This window comes from Vigna radiata, chromosome 7 (genome assembly GCF_000741045.1).
Source record: "Vigna radiata var. radiata cultivar VC1973A chromosome 7, Vradiata_ver6, whole genome shotgun sequence".
Taxonomy (NCBI): domain Eukaryota; kingdom Viridiplantae; phylum Streptophyta; class Magnoliopsida; order Fabales; family Fabaceae; genus Vigna; species Vigna radiata.
Window position 1 is genome coordinate 42,039,035 of NC_028357.1, and position 22,872 is coordinate 42,061,906.

General features: G+C 33.0%; 2 protein-coding genes across 9 annotated transcripts; one reads left to right on the forward strand and one right to left on the reverse strand.

The window, feature by feature from the left end:
- The first annotated feature begins 4,883 nt into the window (after positions 1-4,883).
- LOC106769448 (protein argonaute 10) lies at positions 4,884-17,469 on the forward strand. Of its 8 annotated transcripts, none has more exons than XM_022783757.1 (26): positions 4,884-5,269; positions 6,290-6,454; positions 10,369-10,456; positions 10,588-10,742; positions 10,934-11,215; positions 11,337-11,545; positions 11,685-11,831; positions 11,957-12,090; positions 12,261-12,370; positions 12,790-12,896; positions 12,982-13,120; positions 13,208-13,324; positions 13,548-13,655; positions 13,741-13,812; positions 13,897-14,016; positions 14,191-14,350; positions 14,660-14,781; positions 14,922-15,059; positions 15,136-15,278; positions 15,557-15,619; positions 15,765-15,828; positions 15,931-16,066; positions 16,357-16,430; positions 16,611-16,705; positions 16,783-16,814; positions 16,963-17,469. In XM_022783757.1, the coding sequence occupies exons 4-26, from the start codon at positions 10,644-10,646 to the stop codon at positions 17,127-17,129; spliced, it is 2,838 nt and encodes a 945-aa protein (XP_022639478.1). In that variant the 5' UTR covers positions 4,884-5,269; positions 6,290-6,454; positions 10,369-10,456; positions 10,588-10,643; the 3' UTR covers positions 17,130-17,469. The 8 variants fall into 8 exon arrangements, with proteins under 8 accessions (XP_022639478.1, XP_022639479.1, XP_022639481.1 ...); XM_022783760.1 differs by lacking the exons at positions 10,369-10,456; positions 10,588-10,742 and adding exons at positions 9,211-9,362; positions 9,450-9,509 and having other exon boundaries at positions 4,885-5,269; positions 16,963-17,468; XM_022783761.1 differs by lacking the exons at positions 10,369-10,456; positions 10,588-10,742 and adding exons at positions 9,211-9,362; positions 9,453-9,509 and having other exon boundaries at positions 4,885-5,269; positions 16,963-17,468.
- A 3,615-nt stretch (positions 17,470-21,084) lies between these two features.
- LOC106766857 (GDP-fucose transporter 1) lies at positions 21,085-22,655 on the reverse strand. The gene has a single exon (XM_014651626.2). It carries the CDS (start codon positions 22,429-22,431, stop codon positions 21,373-21,375), a length of 1,059 nt encoding a protein of 352 aa, XP_014507112.1. The 5' UTR covers positions 22,432-22,655; the 3' UTR covers positions 21,085-21,372.
- Between the last annotated feature and the right edge of the window lie 217 nt (positions 22,656-22,872).

Genomic DNA, 22,872 nt, shown 5'->3' on the forward strand with positions numbered 1-22,872 from the left:
CTACAAGGATTAGGATAAAACAAGAAAATTTTTTATTAAAAAAATTCACAACATCACAAATGAATCAACCATTATTCCTTCTTAATAGCATTTCGGTAAAGATTGACTTTTTGACATTAGTTGACTTATAATATGGGAAGTTTAATTATATACTTTTTCTTGGTATAAAGAGTTTTGAGGAATGAACATTAACATTTTTTTGAATGTTAGGTTTGAAACCTTCAGCAAAGTAATCCAAGAATATCTTTTAAGTAATTTCTTACACCCGATTGACAAGTATTGTAAATTACACGTAATAAGCTTGAACTGAGCTAGTTTGCGTGAGTTTAAACAACTATGATATCAAGCCTCATTCATTTTATATTTTCCCTAAAAATTAAGTTTGTGCATTTTACAGGTTGGTAATAGGGTTTGTTGAAGTATGGATTGCGTGTATTTTTCGAAATATTCCTTGTGAGGCTTCTAATTAAGAAAATTATGCAAGCATAATAACATAGGCACATCTTAATTCTGACATGAATCACCGTGTGTTGTGTTGGATGCATAATAATAAGGCGAAAAGAGCATCTAATAATGAGTGTTATGGTGAGATTGATGGATCCCCTTGTAATCATTCTTACCTTTATGGACATGCATGTTCCTTTTGATTGCAACGTTTTGTCAATCATTCTCACCTTTTGGTGGGTCAAGCTCCCTCCAATATTCCCCAACCTTTTAAAACAAACACAATCATTTCTCCCTTTGACTTCAAAACCATTTTTCTATTTTTCTTATTAAATTAATCCTTTTTCTTTTTTATTCCAATTTCTTTTTTCCTTAAATTACCCGCATCAATTAAACCACATCCTTAATAAAATGTTTTAAATAATAAAAAATATACATTATGGAAATATTAAATTAATATAATCATAAACTTATAAATTTTATTAAGATAAAAGTAATAATAGTTAACGAAAGAGTTTATATTCTCAAATCCTTAAATATGTATTTTAGATAATATAATAAAAGATTAAAAATAAAGTGTAATTTAATATATCATTTCAAAATCTATTAGCTTTCATTTACTCCACACTGGTTTTATTAGCTTTTTCTTGGGAAGAATACCTCAGCACACATTACATTTATTTGAAAAATAATCATAAAAAAAGTAAAACGTTATATTTATAAAAAAAAAATAGTAATGAAAAATAATATTAGTATATATATATATTTTTTTTGTCATGATATCATTACTTTTTATTTATTTATTTCCACCGTCTTAAAAATTTAATACTTTACCTGTTTGAAGTTAACACCAAAATAGACCAGTCAAATCAGTCAATCCACTTTCTGAAAAATGATTATAATGTGAATGTAATCCAATTAAAGTTGGATTACGTGATAATTTACTCCGAGGTTTTCTCACAACAATATATAGTCGACATTTATTTATAAATATTTTAATGATGTAATGAATAAAAGTCAAAATAAAAGGTGAGAGATTTAACTTTTTTTTCAAAATAAATAGTATTTGTAGAAGGCGAGTTCACCAATGGATTATTGTCTGTTTTGGGTTATTTTTTATGATAAATGTTTCACGTCATATACTATCAAATGAATTTCTAATACAAATATATTGTATATTTAGATAAAAAAAAGTTAAAGAAATATTTTTATATAAAATTTAAAATAGTTATGATAAAATATATTGTGGAAAAAGATTAAAAATATATAATTTTATGTTATTCAAAGTTAAATAAATTAAAATTTTAATACTTTTAAATTTATACTTCACCTAGTTTTATTCTTTTCTCAATTTGATTATAGAAAAAAAAAATTAGCTTCGTTAAGATTGAGACATTAATATAATTGAATTTTCTATATTACAAGAATAAACTATAATATACATTGAAATTACATACTAAAACTATAATTAATTTAAGTATATTATTTGATATAGTAAAAAATTGTCGGTGCGTAGCAATTAAATATCTCCTTAGCGTTGATGAAGACGTATGCTACTTCGTGAAGGAGATTCATAAAGCCCATGGCCCAACCACCATAACAGATGTAAAAAGGGTGAAGATTTCAAGGTAAAGATTCATTCAAGCTTCGTACTTTTTTCTCTTATTAAATTATTGCCATTTAGATTACAATCATACACAATGTTTCTACATTAGATCTTACTTACAAGATTTTAAATACAATGTCTTTTTTTTCTTATTAATTGTCTATTAAGAAGAAAATAAATCTTTTCTCAAAATATTATTCTTATAATTTTTATTAGATTTCAAACTTACACATAGTCAATAAAAAGAGAGCTATTACTTTGCGTTTCTTAGAGTATTTTAGAAAATATTATTAATTTTAGTGGGCATTGTAAAAGCCTAAATAAAAAGAGTCATTGGGTCTTAAGTTGGGACAGTCAACCCATCAGCAAAGGACCCATATTTAGGAAGGGGTCTTCTGAAAAATCAGAATCAGATTTCTTATTTCTATTATGTAATAATAAATAATTTAGCAAACAATTTCATAATTAAGAGAGCATTCTAAATTATTTTGAGGCAATACGTATCATAATATATTATATTATTATTATTATTATTATTATTATTATTATTATATATATATATATATTAGTTTAATATAATATAGGTAATTAATTAATTATATTAATATAATATAGTTTTATATATAATAATAAATCCGTATAATATAATATTATAATATGAATGTTGGTTTAATATAAATTAAAAATGTTTCTGCAATTGTCTAATAGAAAATTTATAATAGAAGTATAGTTTAATATAACTATTATAATATAGCGGAAGAAAACAGAGTTTTATATGGCATTGGAAATAAATTGTGAAAAATAATGGTATTGATTAAATTAGATTAAATTAGGGAGTAGTTATTTTTATAATTTGTGATTGCTGAGTAAGGTATTGTTGAGATTATGTATATGTTGATTGTGACAAAAAGTATACGATTACAAAGTGATGAAAGTATGATCCAAGGGGTAAACTAAGTTCTATCTGTGCAAAATCTCTTGGTGAGATTCTTAGTGTTTTAAAATGAAAGTAGGAGCTCAGTCTTGGGGGTCTTCTTGACGCTCCAATGGTCTTTCACGTAGAGAGGACTGAACCATGTGGTGAGGAGTAACAGGAGATCTTAGTCTTGGAGGCTTCCATCATGCTCCAAGACGCGGAACAGACTAACCTCGTGAGTGTGATAGGGCGGGGGAGCCCAAAGCGATGGAGCCCAAGGCGGTAGAGCCCAAGTATCACAAGCCACCATGGGTGCATGACCCGCCATAGCTCGACTATCATTCTAAAGTCCGGACGAGTCAAGTCTAGTATTTAACATGATAGGATAAATGTTTTATCTTGTTTGCTTTAAATTAACATCTTGTATGTACATGCTCTTAATTGTATGCTTTTTATATAATTAGCTCACTCTTGCAATTGTTTATGTTTGTGTCATGTTTGCGTTTGTTTCCCTTGCGATGATCATCCACTTGGATGGGAGCAGATGGCAAGGAGATACTTTAGAAATAGTTCTTGATGGGGAAGGAAATGTTGTTGCCTAGTTCTATAGGCTTTAATTATCTTATCTTAGGATATTTTGAAGAAACTTTGTCATGTTCTAAGTTTTAAATTCTCTGTATTTTAAGGGAGAAACTCTAGTACTCCAAGTTTCCAAATTGTACTATTTAAGGATAACTGTAATCCTATTCCTCTTAACTGTCTGCTTTCTACTATTATTCATGATGACGCCTTTATTATATTATATATCTTTATAATATGATTGGGATATCACAGACAATATTTGTTCGTACCTGAAATTTCAATTTTATCTATTTAATTAAAACGAACTACGTATTTATTGATTATTTTACAATTTCCATTGATATATATTAAATCGAAATAAGAAGAATAATGGAATGTAAAAGAAATAGATATATTGTAGATCCATTGGAAATTTTAATAAGTTTCTTGATTGAAGAAAATATAAAATGTGTGTATAGAAGTTGATTCTTTTCATCCTACGTAAACATATGTTTGCGACAAAATATATATGGTTACTATCTTATATAAGTTTATCTGCATATGCAAAGTACTTTTTTTCTAGTTTAAGTATAAAGACTGTTTTTCAAGGATTTTGATGTGATACTTATCAATTTATTTTTAAGTCAATTAAATCTACTCGAGGTTGAATTCTTTGTCAATAAAACTAATAAATAATTATTTTAGTGTTTTAATTTAATATTTCATAATTAACACAAATTTATATGTGAGAAATTTATATTGTGGATTAATTTTATGATATGTTTAATTCACTTAATTTTCTTTTTATATAAATTTCAATCAAGAATTTATATATTTCTTTTCAATAACCAAATTTTTGTGTTTTTAGATAAAGATGGAATGACGAAGAAAAAGTAAAGAAGATGAAGATGGATTAAAGTAACCAATTAAAAGTGTGAGAAAAAGGTAAATTGTATAAAAAATAGAAAAGAAAATTATTAAGAATGAGCTGGTAAAGGAAATCAATGAAAGAAATAACCCAAATTATAATAAATATGATAATTGGATTTCTCATTATATTGTTCGACAACGTTTTTGGCATATCTATGTTGTAAACATAATTTGTTGCATTTTTTTTTTTACATATGAACTATGTATTTATGTTGTTCTATTTATTTTTTATTTAAACCAAAATATAATAAAAGAAAATTATATAATTTGCAATAATTATCTAAAAACCATTATGTCACTTATGTCGACTAAACCCGTATCTTGCTGTTAGTTATTACTATATGCTTCAATTCCCTTTGGAATATTTTACATTAATGATTATTCTTCTTGAACATTAATGATTTTTTTTTCTGTCCTTGAACATTTTATACAATCAAATAGTATAAAAATATTAAATTTTTTGAAAAGGGCAAAGGAAAAACAAAGATTTAATAGAGATGAAAAAAAAAAAAAAAACAAGGGTGGGGTTGCCCTCGTATGAAGTGCCCAGGCTGGTTCCTTTCCTTTCCTTTATAAAAGTTCGACCCAGCAATGCACATGTGCTTCAGCCTCTCCTCTTTTCTCTTTCTCTCTCACTTTTCTGACACATAGTCCCCGGAATCTCAATTTCCGACCGGTCATATTTCCGTCAAAGAAGCTGACACAACCTTTCTTTTCCCCCTTTAACTCTTTCTCATATAACATCTCTTGGTTACCCTGCAATTCTTCCACCTACAAGTGCACTCAAATTAACCTTTGCACCACACATAATAGTAGGCACCACTGATCATCACTGCCAAATCTCCTTTCTTTCTATTCTCTCTATTTATTTATCAAATCTCACACCTTACCACATGCATAATCATACTTACTATATATCATCAAAATTCAAAATCCTCCTTTCTGCATTTATTCCTTTTAATATTATATATACATATCATGCAATGCAATCCTATAGCTATACGTTTCTTTTATGGTTCCCAAAAGGTAAAAGGTCTCGTAGTGTTCCCCCCTTTTGACAATCAGTGGCACGCTTTCAAAACTCGTTTCACTTCTGATGCTCCTTTCTTAAAGGCACTGAGTGAGGAGTACTCTTTTCTTAGAGTGTGTTCTTTCATACATGCTTTATCAATAGCAGAAAGTGAACCATCCCTAATAACCACCTGGTCTGGTCTCCTCAGCTCCCCCAACTTCTCTTTCTTTGCTTCCTCTTCCTTCTCTCAACCTCAACTAATTCTAAAATCTCGTTAACTCCTTCGCAATTTCTCATAAATTCCTCCATGCATGCTGAACTAGTACTACTCCTTCTTTCAATTTACTTTTCTCTCTCCCATCAATGACTTAAAAACATTGCTTTTTGAGGTTGTTTCACTTCTGTTACAAAAGAACATGTCTAGTTTCATTGTATCCAAAAAAGAAAAGAAAGTCCTCTAGACTAGTTGCCTTTCAATATATATATATGAATGAAGCTTTCAATTCAGAGTATCAGATTCAGGCTATAGAGTTAGCATATATAGTAGCTTCATTGCTTCACCACCCCAATTCCTCCTATATATGCTAATGTATTGTCCCGTGTCTTTAACGTGATAAACCAGTTTTAGCTTACTTTAAATGTAATGTCATCCACTAACTAGCAGTCTATGGCAGGAAAAAAGTAGTTGGAAGTGTAGATTGAAACATTTTGGTGGTCTATAGCTAGCTGCATGCGGTTCACACTCATGTCTTTCAACACCTTAAATGAAAGGCTGTTTGTTATAGTATAAACCATTTACAGTATATAACATTATGTGTAGGTTGATTGGAAGCAGGTAAAGGGGAAGTTAGAGGTTGAAAGGTTGAGTTCGTAGTTGAAGTTTGGCGTAGTTAGAGCACACAGTTGCAGAGGCATTAAAAGCAAAGGCAGCAGTTACAACAATTCGCACGGATTGCTGCATAAGATACATGGCGTAAAGCACAAGGTTTGTTTTTCTACTTACTATGCTCTCTCTCCATTTTTTCTCATTCAGACTAGTCATACTCATAACTATATCTTTTAACTTGAAAACAATGTTTTCCTATTTCTTTTATAAGTTTTGGCACACTCTATGCACCTAGCTGCTTCATGTCTATGTATGGTGTTTTCCCCAAAGTTCATAACCCAGAAACTAGTAAGACAGACTCTCCTGAATTATTCTTTTCCTTTTTTTTGTTCTTGTTTGTTTTCATAGGGTCTCACTTAGTCATTTTCTCATCATTGCATTACGTGCCTAAATATCTCTTTCAATAATAATATTCTCCCACAACTAGTACTTCACCTGCTCAATCTTACCATTTAAATTCAATATATATATATATATATATATATATATATATATATATATATATATTAAAATTCCCTAAACATTAGGCACAACCCTATATGCAATGACAGATTATTTTATATATAACGTACAAAATGTTTAAGATACATATAAGCATTAACAATCATCACATTAAATAAATAAAACAAATATTTATTGCTTCGAAATTTGTCTAATATATGGTCTTTAAATTTTGTTATAAAATAAAATTAAAGTATCTTTTACTTCATTCACATAAAAACTAGTAATAATTTTTTCTTGTATACGTAGAGTGTATAGGTTAAGGAAATAAATATGTTTTTTAAGTAAAAAAGAAAAATATTATCATATTTGAAACGAAAATAAACCACTTTTTATTTTTAAGTAATCAAAGTACTTAACGGTGTGTATTTAATAATTTTAAAGCTTACACTTACACACGAATACAAACAAAATAAAAATAACATACTAGTATGACTTATTTTACCAAAATATCTAATTTTCTCCGTTTTAAGTGTTGAATTATCAATGATATTAAAAGTCATTTTACATGTTGAAATTATCTTTTGTAATATTAATTTCCTTAATTATTTTTTACTAAAATATTAAAATATTAAATATATAACATTTCAGTTTTGTAAAACTGCGATACACACTTCTAGTATAATTATCGTCTATTAATTAAAATTTCTCTCATTTAGAATGTTGAAATTAGCTTTTGTAATATTTTTCCTTAATTATTTTTTACACAAATATTAAAACATTAAATAACATTTCATTTTTATAAAACTGTAATACACACTTCTAGTATAATTATCGTCTATTAATCAAAATTTCTCTCATTTAGATTTACTTTTTATTTTTCTACTCCGCAATTAATAGTTACAGGAGTGATACAAAAAATATTTTATGGGACCATAAAATAAAATGAAAATATTATCAAACCTAATAAATAGAATGGATTAGTGTTTCTACTAATTTTCAGAGTCAATATGATGGGGGTGCATCCTAAAGAAAAGCTTTTTTATATTCCGAAATAGATCACCATGAATTTCAGGTAGTATGATTATTTTCAATTGTTAATATATGCTTTATTGTTAGTTAAATCTTTCTCAGCTTATTTTTCTATTAATTTTAATTTTATAAAAAATTGTTACATAATACTCCATCTTATGTATAGAAGCAAAATTAATTAGTTTCATATTTATTAAAAAGGATAGTTAGGGTCATTTAATATTATTAATTTCTTTCGAGATAGGATTACAATTTCTAAATTACTTTTAGTCATATTTATTGGAGATGGTTCACTATTGCATAAATATAAAAATATTTTTAAAATAACATTAGTGTTACTTGAGAGAGATTTAATATATTTTTAAAAAGGTTAAATATTATTAAAAATGAAGGCTGAAAATTATATTAAAAAAAATGAAACACTAACATTACAGATGATTAAAACTTAAAAAACCAAAGTTATAAAAAGTTACAACGATGATGAATGATAAGTTACAAAGTTTGTCCATTGATTTTCATTATTTGATTCTGTATTTTCACCCGTATGAAATCTACGGTTATTTAATTTTATTCTGAAAGAGAAATAGCAAAAATGTTTTTATTTTGAAACAGTCGTTGGAGCTGGGTGGTGTTTTTTTGTCGTACCTATGAATATGATCCTTCCTTGGGGTTGAACGAAAGGAATCTGGGCCAGGAATCTTTATTTCATGATGATCTTAGTAAGATCGGCTTAGGTGAAGGAGTTGGCGCTCAATCAGGCAAACAATGCAACACATATCATATATACAAAATATCACACGACAGTGACACTTTCACAACTCACTTTCTATTTTTCTTATAAAATCAATATATTTCTTCTTTTTTAGCATTTTCCACTGTCAAAGTACGGTTCCCTTTTCAATTTTCTATACTTTTTAAAGTTTAAACATGACAAATTTACATAGCCAAAACAGAGAAAAAATCCAGTATCCAAAGTGGCAAAATCTAGTTCATTATAACTATTAATTACTTTCAGGGTTCAAAGCATATTGTTTTTTTTTTAAGGATGAGAAATAACCGCAAGTTAAAATGATTTAATAATGAATGCATTTAACATTAAGAGATGGTAGTGGTAAGTATGAGTTATATGTAAATGATGTGTTTTGTCTAATGGTCAGTTGGTCACGTGACATGGTGAAAAGGATTGTAGGTAAGAGAGGTTTGTAGGGTGTAGTAGGTCTCTGGCGAAGGTTTCTGTTTTTGTGGATTTTTTAGTACATGAGCTGATAGGAAATAGTTTTGTCTAAAGACTTTTATAAGCTTTGAATTTTGTTTGACGATGATGCTTGAAAATCATGGATCCTTTCCTTTGATATTCAAGCTATCTGGTTTGGTTTGATTAGATGAATAAAAAGAGAGAGACATGGAGAAAGCATAAAGAAAATTAGAGAGGAGGAAGAAGGTTGGAGGAGGGGGCCCTGGGGAAATTTTACAGCTTAGATGTGACAAAATGGAAAGAAATCAAATGACATTGACCAAAGAAACAGTCAGACAGGTAGCTTCAGCCACAACAAGATGAGTATGCAAATTAATGCCTCTTACCAATACATCCAATAACAACATTAATTCTCTTTTCTCGCAGCAGCAATAATGTTGTCATAGGAACAAAATCTGAAACCTTTGCTGCTTGCCATACAGTGAGGTTTGGTTCAGGAATTAATAAGGGCACGAAAGTCTTCACATGGGTGGTGTTGTTCATTTATAATGAACCATTGTTTGTTTATTTTGTTATGGAAGGAGTTTTTGATTTTATATATAGATGTTGTATCTGTCGTGTGAAGCCAGTGAAAGGGACAGGACACATGATTGTTCTTGGTGTCTTTGTAATGATCCGAAATAGTTGAAGAGAGTTACTATCACTTGTACCATTCTTGGGTATCCCTAGTTCCCCCATCTCCCCATCCAAAAGGCCACAAAAACAAAGAGAAAAGGGCCAAAATCCAATTTATTTATTTATTGGGACAGGCACACCATAGTTTGCAGCATTTACCCTTGGGTGCACGTACAACTGACATTGGCATTTGGCATTTGGCAGGCAGCCATTATGGCATGTTCATGCATACTGTCCGGATATCCAAGCACAACCAAGCTTCAAATTTTGTTTTGACTCCTTCCTTGCTCCTGTTTTTTATGCCTCTTGTCTCTGCTACTGCTACCCTCCTTTCTGTTCTGTGTTCTGGTGTGGTGTGGTGTGGTGTGCTTACTCAATCTGCTTTAGGGTCCCGTTCTGTCGTTTTAATTCAACTTGGGAAGGAGTTAAAGCTCCTTTGTGCTCGCTGAAAAGGGTATTTATACATGCAATCTTACAAACTCTCCTGCCAAGAACTTGGAGTAGGGTAAAATTCAAACATCCTTTTGGGACCACCAAATTTAAAGCCCCCTTCGACTAATACTATTCACTCCCCACAATTAATTAACTATAGTCCACCGCAACCATTTTTTTTTTCTTTCCCTACCATATCATGTGCTTCTTAGCTTATGGAACATTACATTTTTTTAAGGAAAGTGGAGATGGTGCTGATGTTGCTGTTGTGGACTTGAGTGCAAAGTTTTTATTATTATATATGTGCCCATAAGCATCAAAGAGTGGTAAGTCAAAATTAGGCCATCACACTGTTCCAATGGGAGCAACGATGGTTATTAGAATTTTATAGGAGATTGTTGGTTCTTTTGCATGTATGCACGTCACTTTATTTTTCTTCCCATCTTTTCACTTTCAGTTTCAGAGAATGTACAGCGCCTAGGGGAAGATGAAACACTGTCGAGATTTGATGCCATGCCATACCTTTCTTTCTTTCTTTCTTTCTTTTTATTTATTTTCCCTTCTTTTCAGCTTTCAGCCGTTACAAGGCCTCTTCATGCCTTTCCCACTCTTGTACTTTCTTTAACTCTTGTTTTCCTTCAAGACAAGTGCATATAAACTGAGTTATGGTTCTCAGTAAAAACGTGGAACCTGCTTTGCCATAAACCTTTTAGTTTATCCCTTGTTGGAATCTCTCACCTCTTGCTCCTCCATCTCCACTTTCAGACTTACGTAAGTGAAGTTTCTTTCCTTATTTTCTTCAGAACTATTTGCCAAGTTCAATGAAGGATCCAGCGGAGGATCAAATGAAATCTAGGAGTGCCCTGCAGAGATCAAAAGACCTTAGAAGAAGAGATAAAAGAAGAAGCCAATGCAAACAAGATAAATTGCAAGAAACAGGACTTGACTCGCAATTGGTTTCCTCTGCTTGCAAAAGTCTTGTGTTTCCTGCCAGACCTGGCTATGGCCAGCTGGGGACAAAGTGTCTGGTCAAAGCTAATCATTTCCTGGCAGATATATCAGCTTCTGACTTGAGCCATTACAATGTAAGTCCACCTCTCTGGTAAAGATAAAATCTAGAGCAGCAAACTGATGCAAACTAGACAGACTAATAATTTTATTTGAGTCCGGGGTTTTTGCTGAGGTTATCGTGTGTGTTTTGTGAAGGTTACAATAACACCTGAAGTCACTTCTCGTAAAACAAGCAAAGCCATCATATCTGAGTTGGTGAGGCTTCACAGGAACACTGACTTGGGGATGAGGCTTCCTGTTTATGATGGAGGAAGAAATCTCTACACTGCTGGCTTGCTTCCATTTGCATACAAAGAGTTCTCCATAACATTGAGCCGGGATGACGAGGGTACTGGTGGTACCAGGTGATGATTGTTCAAGTGATTATGTCATGATGTTTTGTTCATAATGTTTTGTTCCTAACAGCTCCCCAAACTTTTGGAGTTTGAAAGTGGACTTTTGAGTTATTGAAGTAAAAAAGAGAGTTTTAATCACTCTTGCCAGGGAAAGAGAATTTGAAGTGGTGATAAAGTTTGCAGCTCGTGTCAGCATGCATCAATTACGTGAGCTTCTGAGTGGGAAACAAGTGGACACCCCACAAGAGGCGCTTACTGTCATTGACATTGTATTGAGGGAGCTTGCAGCTCAGAGGTGCATTTGTGGTGCTTCTTTCAACATTGTATCCATTGCTTCCTCTTGCACCGAAGGAAGCTATTGCTACTATCTTCTTCTTTCAATGTTTCTTAGGTCTTATTTTGCTTGTATTGCATGTTTAGCTTCGTGTCAATTGGGAGGTTTCTCTATTCTCCGGATTTAAGAAAACCACAGCAGTTAGGTGGTGGTCTGGAATCATGGCGCGGCTTCTACCAAAGTATAAGGCCTACTCAGATGGGATTGTCCCTTAATATTGGTGAGAGTTCTACCATATATATCTTCGTTTTTTTTTTTTTTATAATTTTACGTTATCAAGCTGAGATTTTTTAATACTGTCACTGATAATAATTTGTCAACAGTAAATACTAAAACGATTCCTCTTTTTTTTTTTTTTTTTCTTTCGATTTTGATGCTTCTTTGTCTCAGACATGTCATCAATGGCTTTTATTGAACCACTCCCTGTAATTGACTTTGTTGCTCAAATTTTGGGAAAAGACGTGCTCTCAAAGCCACTGTCAGATGCAGATCGTGTCAAGGTATGAAGTTTACTATGGAAGCTAGCAATCTTTGTAATTACAGACACTATTATCCTCACATGTTAAACGAAATAAGTGATGCTTGCATGCCCTATGGTCTTCACTAACTCCGTCTTGACAATGATTGTTTGCGTAAGGACATATGGAGTTTCAGATTGAGATTTAAAACGTAAAGTAATATATCCTGCAAGGCCAAGAGCCCCTGTGCTCCAAAGGCATGCTAATAAATGTAATGCAAAAGTTTTCTTATTCTTCTCCCAAGGCGTCAAGTAATGGTTGAGGTTGTCGGTTATATGTCTTAAATCTAGTTCGTTTTCTCGTCTATGGAAGAATTTAATTGATGACTTTTCTAGTTTGGAAACCATGAGAAATATTTAAGCAGATCTGACCAAAAAATCATTGTGGTGTCACTAATGCAGATTAAGAAAGCCTTAAGAGGTGTGAAAGTCGAAGTTACACATAGAGGAAGTTTTCGAAGGAAGTACAGAATTACAGGATTGACATCACAACCTACAAGGGAGCTCAAGTATGGTTTTGTAACTTTTGCAGTCGAAAATGGAAGTTTTTAGATTTACCTCTCAAGGAATTGTTGTCTCTTTTATTCCCAACAGTTTCCCTGTCGATGAGAAAATGAACATGAAATCAGTGGTTGATTACTTTCAAGAAATGTATGGATATACAATTATATATTCTCATCTACCCTGCCTTCAAGTAGGAAGTCAAAAGAAGGTGAACTATTTGCCTATGGAGGTAAGCTCTTCCTTCAATTTATTGAACCTACTCTTTTTCTTTGGATTTTATTTTTTAATGAACAATTCGTCGTGAATCTTATCCCAGGCATGTAAGATAGTTGGAGGTCAGAGATATACAAAAGGGCTTAACGAAAAGCAGATAACTTCTCTGTTGAAGGTCTCATGCCAGAGACCACGTGAACAAGAGACAGACATTCTACAGGTCATTGTCATGGATTCTTGATATCACTCTCCAACCTTTATTTTCTTCTTTATACTTTTATTTTTGTCAGAATCAATTGGGAACTGAAGAGCAGTGACATGTGTGATAAATTGCAGTTGTTTTAAGTTCACTTTTTAAGTCATTTATTCTCTTCACAACCAGAAGAATTATGTGTATTGTGGTTTGGTTTGATTAATTTATAACTTTCCCTATGTACTACCAGACAATTCAAGAAAATAATTATGAGTATAATCCCTATGTAAAGGAGTTTGGTATCAGCATTGACAGCAAACTTGCATCAGTTGAAGCTCGGGTTCTTCCTGCTCCATGGGTAATTTCCTATAGTTAAATCGGTCAATTATTTTTAGCTTTTGGCATACTGCTGATAGTACATTTTGGCTATTCTATCTTCGAAGTTGAAATATCACGACACTGGAAGAGAGAAAGAACACTTGCCACAAGTTGGTCAATGGAACATGATGAACAAGGTTTGCTCATACACTAAAATATAATTTTTTAACATTAAAAGTAAAAAGGCTTGTTCCCACTTCTACTTTGTTATTTCAATGTAGAAAGTTATAAACGGAAGCACTGTAAGATATTGGGCATGTATCAATTTCTCACGAAGTATCCAAGAAATTGCTCGCGGGTTTTGCCAACAGTTGGTTCAAATGTGCCAAATCTCAGGCATGGTAAAGTTTCAAATTTTGGTTATACCATTTTGAGAAGTTTTACATTTGAGACTGCTTGTTTGAGCAGCACTAGCAACTCCCATCACTTTTCCAATTATAACCATTATTTCTCGTTATTCTATATCATTATCAATTTATCATGCACACTCTTATACATTTTTTTACTTTTCACAGGAATTTAGTCTAGACCCTGTGATTCCTATATACACAGCAAGACCTGATATGGTAAAGAAAGCCTTGAAGTACGTACATTCTGCTGTGCGAGATAAACTTGGTGGGAAAGAACTAGAGTTGCTGATTGCCATTCTTCCAGACAACAATGGCTCTCTGTATGGTAAGATTCCAAGTCACTCCAATACGTCCAGTCATTAGCATCAGTTCATGAACATAGCTACCATGGTAGAGGTGTATATAGAAATGTTAAAGAGGTTCTAGTAGTACCTCACTACTAGATCAGCTTTCTTTGTTTTACATGCATGTGAAAATTCGAACTTTTGCACTCTAAGAGATTTTTCTAGTATCTTACCACACATTCCTTGTCTTTCCAAGAAAAAGAGCTTGAGTATTTTATCTTCTCCATGATCATGCCAATTGATAACTCCATACTTCTTGCTCGCACTTAAAAATCGAATAATTGTTTCAGGTGATCTCAAAAGAATCTGCGAAACAGATCTGGGGTTGATTTCTCAGTGCTGTCTTTCAAAACACGTGTTCAAGATCAATAGACAGTATCTGGCAAATGTGGCCTTAAAGATCAATGTCAAGGTCTGTTCTTAACTTAATATATACCTAAAATTATCTATGAAAATTACTATCCGAAGTAAGAGAGAGGTTACTTGCTACTCAATAGTCCTCGCCCACCTTTCTTTTTTACATTTTTCACTTAATCTTACATATACTTTTAGTTGGGAGGAAGGAACACAGTACTTTTGGATGCCTTAAGTTGGAGGATCCCATTGGTTAGTGACATTCCAACAATAATTTTCGGAGCTGATGTGACTCATCCAGAATCTGGAGAGGACCCTTGTCCATCCATTGCTGCTGTAAGTATTTCCAAAGTCCTATAGGCTATAACTTACAGCTTTCCATATATTTGGTCTTCTGATTACTGCTATTCAGGTTGTAGCCTCCCAGGACTGGCCGGAAGTAACAAAGTATGCAGGATTAGTATGTACTCAGCCTCATCGTGAGGAACTCATTCAAGATCTTTTTAAATGTTGGAAGGATCCTCATCATGGTGTAGTTTATGGCGGCATGATCAGGTACTTAGTAGCAGCCTCACGACTTTCATATTTGGATTAAGTGGAAGGCCACGCTTGCCTCCAAATTTTGTTTTGGTTTAGAATAATATAGATTTTCCTCAGGTATTGACTTGATTGCCTTGTTAAGCCTGAAAACGTCTTTGTTTACATTGTTTAAATTGGCCGATGAGAAAGGTTTTTGTTAGTTCTTGCTCCGGCTTTTCCTTTTCACTTGATGATGTTTTTGCATTGATTACCTGTAATTATATATTGAATCATACTATTCTGTTCTATTGCAGAGAGCTGTTACTCTCGTTTAAGAAGGCAACTGGACAAAAACCGCTGAGAATAATATTTTACAGGTAAGGTTGTTCAGTTCTAATATTTGAAGAAAAAAAAAAGAAGTGTTCTTGCAAAGGAAACTAGGGACTTGGACATATTACGGTCACACAAGTGGAATAATGGAGGATGGTCTATATTATTTATAGTTATTAAATATATTTACAGGGATGGGGTAAGTGAAGGACAATTCTACCAGGTTTTGTTGTACGAACTTGATGCCATTCGTAAGGTACTTGAATGTATTGCAGTTATATTTATTTACATTTTCTTGGACCATGAAAGCTAGCAAGACACTCTGACCTTGTTTCATGCTTTTATTGCTAATGTGTAGGCTTGTGCATCTTTGGAACCGAGTTACCAACCTCCGGTAACATTTGTTGTGGTTCAGAAACGGCATCACACCAGACTATTCTCAAACAATCATGACGACAGAAACAGCACTGATAAGAGTGGGAATATCTTACCTGGTAATAAATTTTTACTTCCATTTTCTATCGTTAGAGCATGTCACAAATCTAAGGATGTTCATGAAATCCAGCAGGGCATACAACAACATTGCTTGAATAAATAATGTTATTTATACAGCAATCCCCACACAATGTTTCTCTCTATCTCTTTCCTCTCTTCTCTTCCCATCCCCCCTCGTGTATAATTTGTTGTAAAAGTTTAATGAAAAATAACATTTCTCCACGATTACATCTGCCAGCAATGTTATTAAATCTTTCTGGAGTTTAAACAACTTTGATTTTTAATGTAGGTACCGTGGTGGATTCTAAGATCTGTCATCCGACGGAATTCGATTTCTATTTATGCAGTCATGCGGGAATTCAGGTATCATAGTGATATGTTAGTCTTAGGTTGAGCTTTGATTTTGTACCAATACAAATACAAAAATATGATATTCGTCTCTTGTTTCATAACCAATCAAATGGGGCATCGGAGGAGGGTATAAGAAAAATGAGATGTTAAAGAATCATCTTTGTATCGGATTCACATAAATGCAATTTACAGGGTACAAGTAGACCAGCCCATTATCATGTTCTGTGGGACGAGAACAATTTCAGTGCTGATGAGATTCAATCTCTGACCAACAACTTGTGCTACACGTAAATAACCTCTCTCAATCATCTAAAACTTGTTGCTCCATTACTATGATGAAATGATCTTATTATTTTGATTGTAGATATGCAAGATGTACACGATCTGTTTCTGTAGGTAAGTCTTTTGGCTCTTGCGCAACATATGTACTTGTATCAGTTGTATCATCATTTACCTGTTTTAATCTTTCATAGGAGCCACATTGTTTTAACAAAAAGAAAATCTTGGAATTTGGGTATTGATAATTTGAATGCTATGTGTACAGTGCCTCCTGCGTACTATGCTCACTTGGCAGCATACAGAGCTCGTTTCTACATGGAACCAGATGTTCATGAGATTGGTAAATCTCGAGGTGGTAGATCAAAAGATGAGTCAGTTCGGCCACTACCAGCTCTGAAAGAGAAGGTGAAGAATGTGATGTTTTACTGTTGAATGAGAAGCGATAGAGAGACTTCCACGTAGAGATACAGCAGCATATGTAGGAAAAGGAAATTGAAATTAATACAAGTGAGAAAGTTCAACATGTACAACCTAACTGCTCATAATTCATAATTCTCTGCATGGAATTTTTTGACCAAGTCTAGGTTGTTTCAGTCTTTCTAGTTCTTAGGGAAGCTTATTATGTAGAAATTACTGGTGTATCGATTTTCGAGCTTCAGAGCATGTGCTGCTGGAATTACCTTACATTTTAACATGAAGTGAAAAAAGGTCTAAAAATAGTGAAATTGTTTCGACTAAACACTATAACTTCATACTCCAATCCTTTTATAAATTAAAGTCAATTTTCTCTCAAACTCGATTTTAAATGTTTACTAAATAGGTCTCTTAAATAATCTCATACCTTTATACGTCATTAACATTAATTTTTAGAAATTTTGAAATATAATTGAGCCCAAGAATGCTGCTTACTGAAAATTGTTTTCTCATTAACTTTTGCTAAGCAAGTAGAGAACTTGGTTGTTTTCTTTTTTTAAGATGAAAGTGCTATATAGTTGTGAAAGATTGTATGAGTTTCACTGTATAAAGCACAATAGTTTGCATTCATCGTAAGAGTTTAGAAAATAAGATATTAGAAATGATAATGTAATTTAAATAATGAGACTAATTTATTTTAATATTAAAAGTTTAAATTTATAAGTGAAACTTCAATTAACAATTTTTATTATATAAAAAAAATATTATCTCTTTAAAACATTTTTTCTAAAAGTTCTTTATTTTCTCTCTGAGCCTTCTAACTCATAGTTTATTTATTTGAAGATAAAAAATGTGTAAGTGATCACTCTGACGAGATTTTTAAGTTTGTCTGATTAGTTTTTGTATAAGAATAAGTTAGTTTTTTTTTTTTTTTTCTAATGTGTGTGTTTTTCCCATATATGTGAATATTGTTATATCGCATGTGTCATATGAGTTTTTTATAAGAATTTTTACTAATCGTGATACTAATAGTATGTTTTAATAATGATTTTATAGTTTATAAAATTTCTAAAGGAGTTATTCTAGATTCCTTACAACAGTTTAAGCCTCTAATGTATGTTGTATTTTAGTTGAAATTGTAAGTTCGTATGAAAAGTTATATTTTGAATATGTGAATTTACCTAGTTTTTGTTTGTATGGCATGGATGAAATTCTTATATAAGCTTTTAACCACCTAATAATAAGGTAACAATGTACTCATTATTAGGTGGTTAAATATATTACAAGCTTTTAACCACCTAATAATAAATATATTACAAGCTTTTTGATAATCATAATTGGTACTCATTATTACCTATTTTATTTGGATATTTTAAATTTAATTAACCAATGAAAAATTACTAATAAAAAACATTATAAGTGGAAGAATTATTTAAAATTTAATTTTATAAATTTTTATTTAGATTCAGAATTAAATTTGTTTTTAATGAAAATGATTTATTTGAATTTAAACATTTTGGTATAATTTATTTTTTAAAATGAATAATCTTATTTGCATTAAAATCTTATAATGCAATTTTATTTAGATAATATTTTACTGTAAAAAATTATTTAAGTCTACATTTTAAAGAGTAACTTTTAAATAAATTTATTTAAAAATTTAAAAATATTTTATGGATGCATGTATAAAATCTATAATTACTCTCCAACGATAACACACTACCGCGCGTCATCATAGATATAGAAAAGGATTTGGTCAACTATTTAGACTTTGACCTGAATAATCTCTGGTTTAATAAAGAATATCCAAGAAGGAAATCACACATCAATAACTGAATAGAGACAGGCATAATGATGGATGGATAATCAACGTTTCTCTCAGTCAATCCTTCCTAATCCCTCAGGTAATGCTCAAACAGTTTAGAAAAAGTTCTTGAATTTTAGAGAATGCCAATTTTCTCAGAGAGATGTTAAAAATACCTTTCTCAAAGACAATCCACTGTTTAAACTTCAGAGGCTGAAATCTTAGAGGACTGCTTTTCATAGCTCTCCCAAAATAAACAGGTTTAGACTCTCCAATTCAATAATGTATAACCTGGTTATACTAATGACATATAAGTATTATTGATATCTATGAAAATATTAGACTGCGAGGCATTTCATCTTGAAATGAAGCATCTATGTAATTTGGAAGAAACTGCAAGTCAAGTTTTGCTGTGATCTGTTTGAGATCAGAGAGATTCAGCACTAATGTTTTTCATTCACATGCTTTGCATGGTAGTACAACACAATTCCATGGTTTTATAACAGCACGAAATAATTTAGCAGAGCGATTTGAAGACGTTATCTCCATCTCCGGTATTATGAAAATGGAAATTGAAGACTAAACCGTGCTCTGCATGAGAAGTGAGAACAAAGCAGATGTAATTGGAAGCTGAAGCCTCTTATCAGAAAACCTTCGGGGTCAATTGAGAATTGCGTGGTGTTATTTCCATGTTACCAGTGCAACACCGCAGGGAATAGGGCCACAGCCAGTGGCATATAACAATGAGTTACATTTCCATCAAATTAATCATGAAATTTGAATAGCATTTCATGAAACCAGGCTTTTATGAGATGTTCTGGACGACAACACCAATGTAATCTGATATCACTAATCTCTGGTAGAAACAAGTTCTTAACAGAGTTCCTTGTCCAAAAGAAACTGAGTATCGGAAGCTTTCACCACCAAAACACAAATTCAACAAAAAAAAAAAATGGAACAACATCTATCTCTTTAGTTTTTCTAACAGTTGATTTATAATTAATTCTAAAAGCTTAGTATATTTTAAATCAGAGATTTACAGTTGTGTTAAATTGTTTTTGAAATAAAAGAATCAGTGGTTCGTGTATCAAACAAAGTCCATGGGGATTTGTCCAATATGAGAGGTGCTCCATATAAAAACCACTCGCCAAAAGGTTTTGTTGTACATCATATTGGAAATGAAAATCATATTTTCAATTGAATTAGCCAGTAATTGACCAAAACACTATTCTAAGAAGAATTTCAGTTGCTAGTAGTAGCTTAATGGTAAAGTCAACAGTTGCAAGGGAGAACAAAATAGATAAAATATTTAAAGTACAATACTAAGGTAGACACATTACACAGTCCCTAAATTATGCGCCATATAGCTTCCCAATATCTAAATTTAAACGATTGGGTTTCTCAACTACACTTCTCTGTATTTTGTTTTAACAACATTTACTTACCTTTTCTCAGTCGGCTCCATTTATCTTACACTTGGTTTGATTTGGAGAATATATGAATGAAGATGCCTAAGGAAGAAAATGAAGAGAAATAATTTTAAATGGTGGAACTGGCTATACTGTTTTCTCACATGTTTATGCTCATTTTTCTATCCCTTTCATCATTCTTTATTTCTCATTTATTTCCACTTTACTAACTTATTTCCATCTCATCTATTTCTCTTTTCTCAGCCAAACAAAACATTAAGTTGTGGGATTGCAGCTTAGCAATTAGCATCAAGTTGTGTTGAATCACACGCAAGGGTTGTAATTAACTCGTTTAAAGGTGGACTAAGAGTCTACTTAGATAAATTTCTTAAATAACACTTAAAAAAATAAGAAGGAAAACGAAATTTATAATTATAGAAGAACCTTATTTCACTTTATTTACTTATTTCCTTGTTGAGAAGTCTATCAAAACAAGACCTAAATCTCACTTGTTGCCTGAGCAGAAATCCGAAAGAAAACAGGACGCAGGTTTTTCGGACAATTTAAGGCCAGTAATTAACGGAGCACATGGTCCAAACAGAGCCAAATTTGCTAAAGATAAAGAAGAAATTGATAAATCTGACCTAAATCTATAACTTGGGGAAAATAACTAGCTTTACTAAGTTTAAAGTTATCGCTCATCAGTCTGGAAGTATGATGATTATATTATTCTGAAAGTTGAAACAGATGAATATCACAGTTCGCTCAGAAACAAAAGCATAACATTGACACGTGAATTATTCAATACTACACCTTACCTAGATAGCAAAGTGCCGAAGACGGAGACCATGGAAATGAAACAGCCAGCCATGTATTAAAATCACAACAACAGGAAAACTGGGAGAAGAAAGTATGCAAGCAAAATTGAAATTCCACATCATTGTGAAAACAATTTCTCACATTACATAAAATTTCCCTAACGTTGTTAAAATAAGACAATAATTATACAGTCACTGCAGCTTAAACATGAAACAAGTGGTACAAATGCTCATCTAGAGATAAGCTTACCCGTCCCATCACTCTCACCTGCAAAATCATCATCATCACCGCCGCCGCCGCCGCCAATGCCACCACCTTTGTTGTTTTCGATATCCAACTGCTTGGGCTGGGCCGGAGCACTCACAGCCCCAGTAACGGACTGCTGATAGAGAACCCCCCCAACAATGGTGAAAAGCAAACAAACCAACCCAACAGGGCTAGCGTGCTTATCCCAAATGAGGACGTTGATCGCCACGGTGAGGAACTTGTTGACCACACCGGTGACGGTGAACGCCGTGGCGGAAACGGCCCTTCTAGCGGCGAAGCCGAAGAAACTGATGAGCAATCCGAAAAGGCAAGACAATGAGACAGCGTAGAAGGCAGCGGGGTCAAAGATGCCGGATCTAAGGGCGGCGAAAACCTGGACGTTCTCCCCGGTGAGGAACCAGAAGAATGGCGCCATCATGAGGGAGAGGAGGTTGTTGTACAATACGAAGCCCCAGGTGTTGAGGCCGAGGTTCATGACCATGTGTTTGATGTAGACCATCTCGGTGGTGATGGTGATGAGGTAGGCGAAGGCCCATGAGTAGGCGGTGAGGGTGAAGCCGGAGTCGGTGGCGACGTAGCCGATGGCGGAGGCGAGGATGAGGAGGAGGGAGAGGAAGGTGAGGTTGGAGGGGCAGGGCTGGCCCCGGAAGGCCGTGTCGGCGAGGGCGACGAGGAGAGGGGTGAGGGAGCGGAAGACGATGAAGGTGTCGACGTTGGCGTGGCGGAGGAGGTTGGTGTTGGTGAAGATGGCGAGGTAGAAGACCAGAGCGGCGGGGAAGAATTTCTTTGCAGTGGGAATGGTGAAGGGGTCATGGTGGAGAATCCCTAGCTTCCCCAGGACGTAGACGCCGAGCGCGGAGGTGAGGTATTGGAGCGCCGTTAAGAGTCCTGGGTAGTTGAATTTGGTGATGGCGTATTTGTTGATTATGGCGAGAAGGCTCGAACACAGAGCGTAACCCACCACCACCCCGCTCGTGCTGTAGTATTGCTGCTTCCACGAATCCAATCTACCCAACGACATTCTGAAGAAATCGAAGAAATCGAAGAAGAAGAAGAAGATTGTTGTGGAATGGAAATGGATCACCGACGCCCTAATATATAGATCTGAGGGTGTGTGAATGCTAATGGGTGTGGCATAGGACAATTATTTACTGCACCCTCTCAGCCACACTTATTTCTTCTTTCCCAGTTCAGACTTTGTATGGTACCATCCAAGCAGAGGAAACAGATCTCCATTTCTGCTTACCTAAATTCCTATTATGTTTTTCTTTCCCTATTTCCTTCTTTTATTTTTTTTTTTCTTTTCTTTCTTAGTGATGCTTAAACAATTTATTTTTATAATATTTAAATATAATTATTTACGTATTATTACGTAATTGATCGATAATTATTATTATTATTATTAATTGTAAAATAATTTTAGATAAATACAAATATTCAAATATTATAAAAAATATTGTCT

What these genes read in the sequence shown, in the direction of transcription:
- LOC106769448 (XM_022783756.1), top strand. Translation starts at nt 10,542, where the DNA reads ATGTATGCACGTCACTTTATTTTTCTTCCCATCTTTTCACTTTCAGTT. An exon ending in AGGGAGCTTGCAGCTCAGAG is followed by an intron (nt 11,832 to 11,956) that starts GTGCATTTGTGG and finishes TTGCATGTTTAG; the next exon opens with CTTCGTGTCAATTGGGAGGT. An exon ending in TGTGCCAAATCTCAGGCATG is followed by an intron (nt 14,017 to 14,190) that starts GTAAAGTTTCAA and finishes TACTTTTCACAG; the next exon opens with GAATTTAGTCTAGACCCTGT.
- LOC106766857 (XM_014651626.2), bottom strand. Translation starts at nt 22,431, where the DNA reads ATGTCGTTGGGTAGATTGGATTCGTGGAAGCAGCAATACTACAGCACG.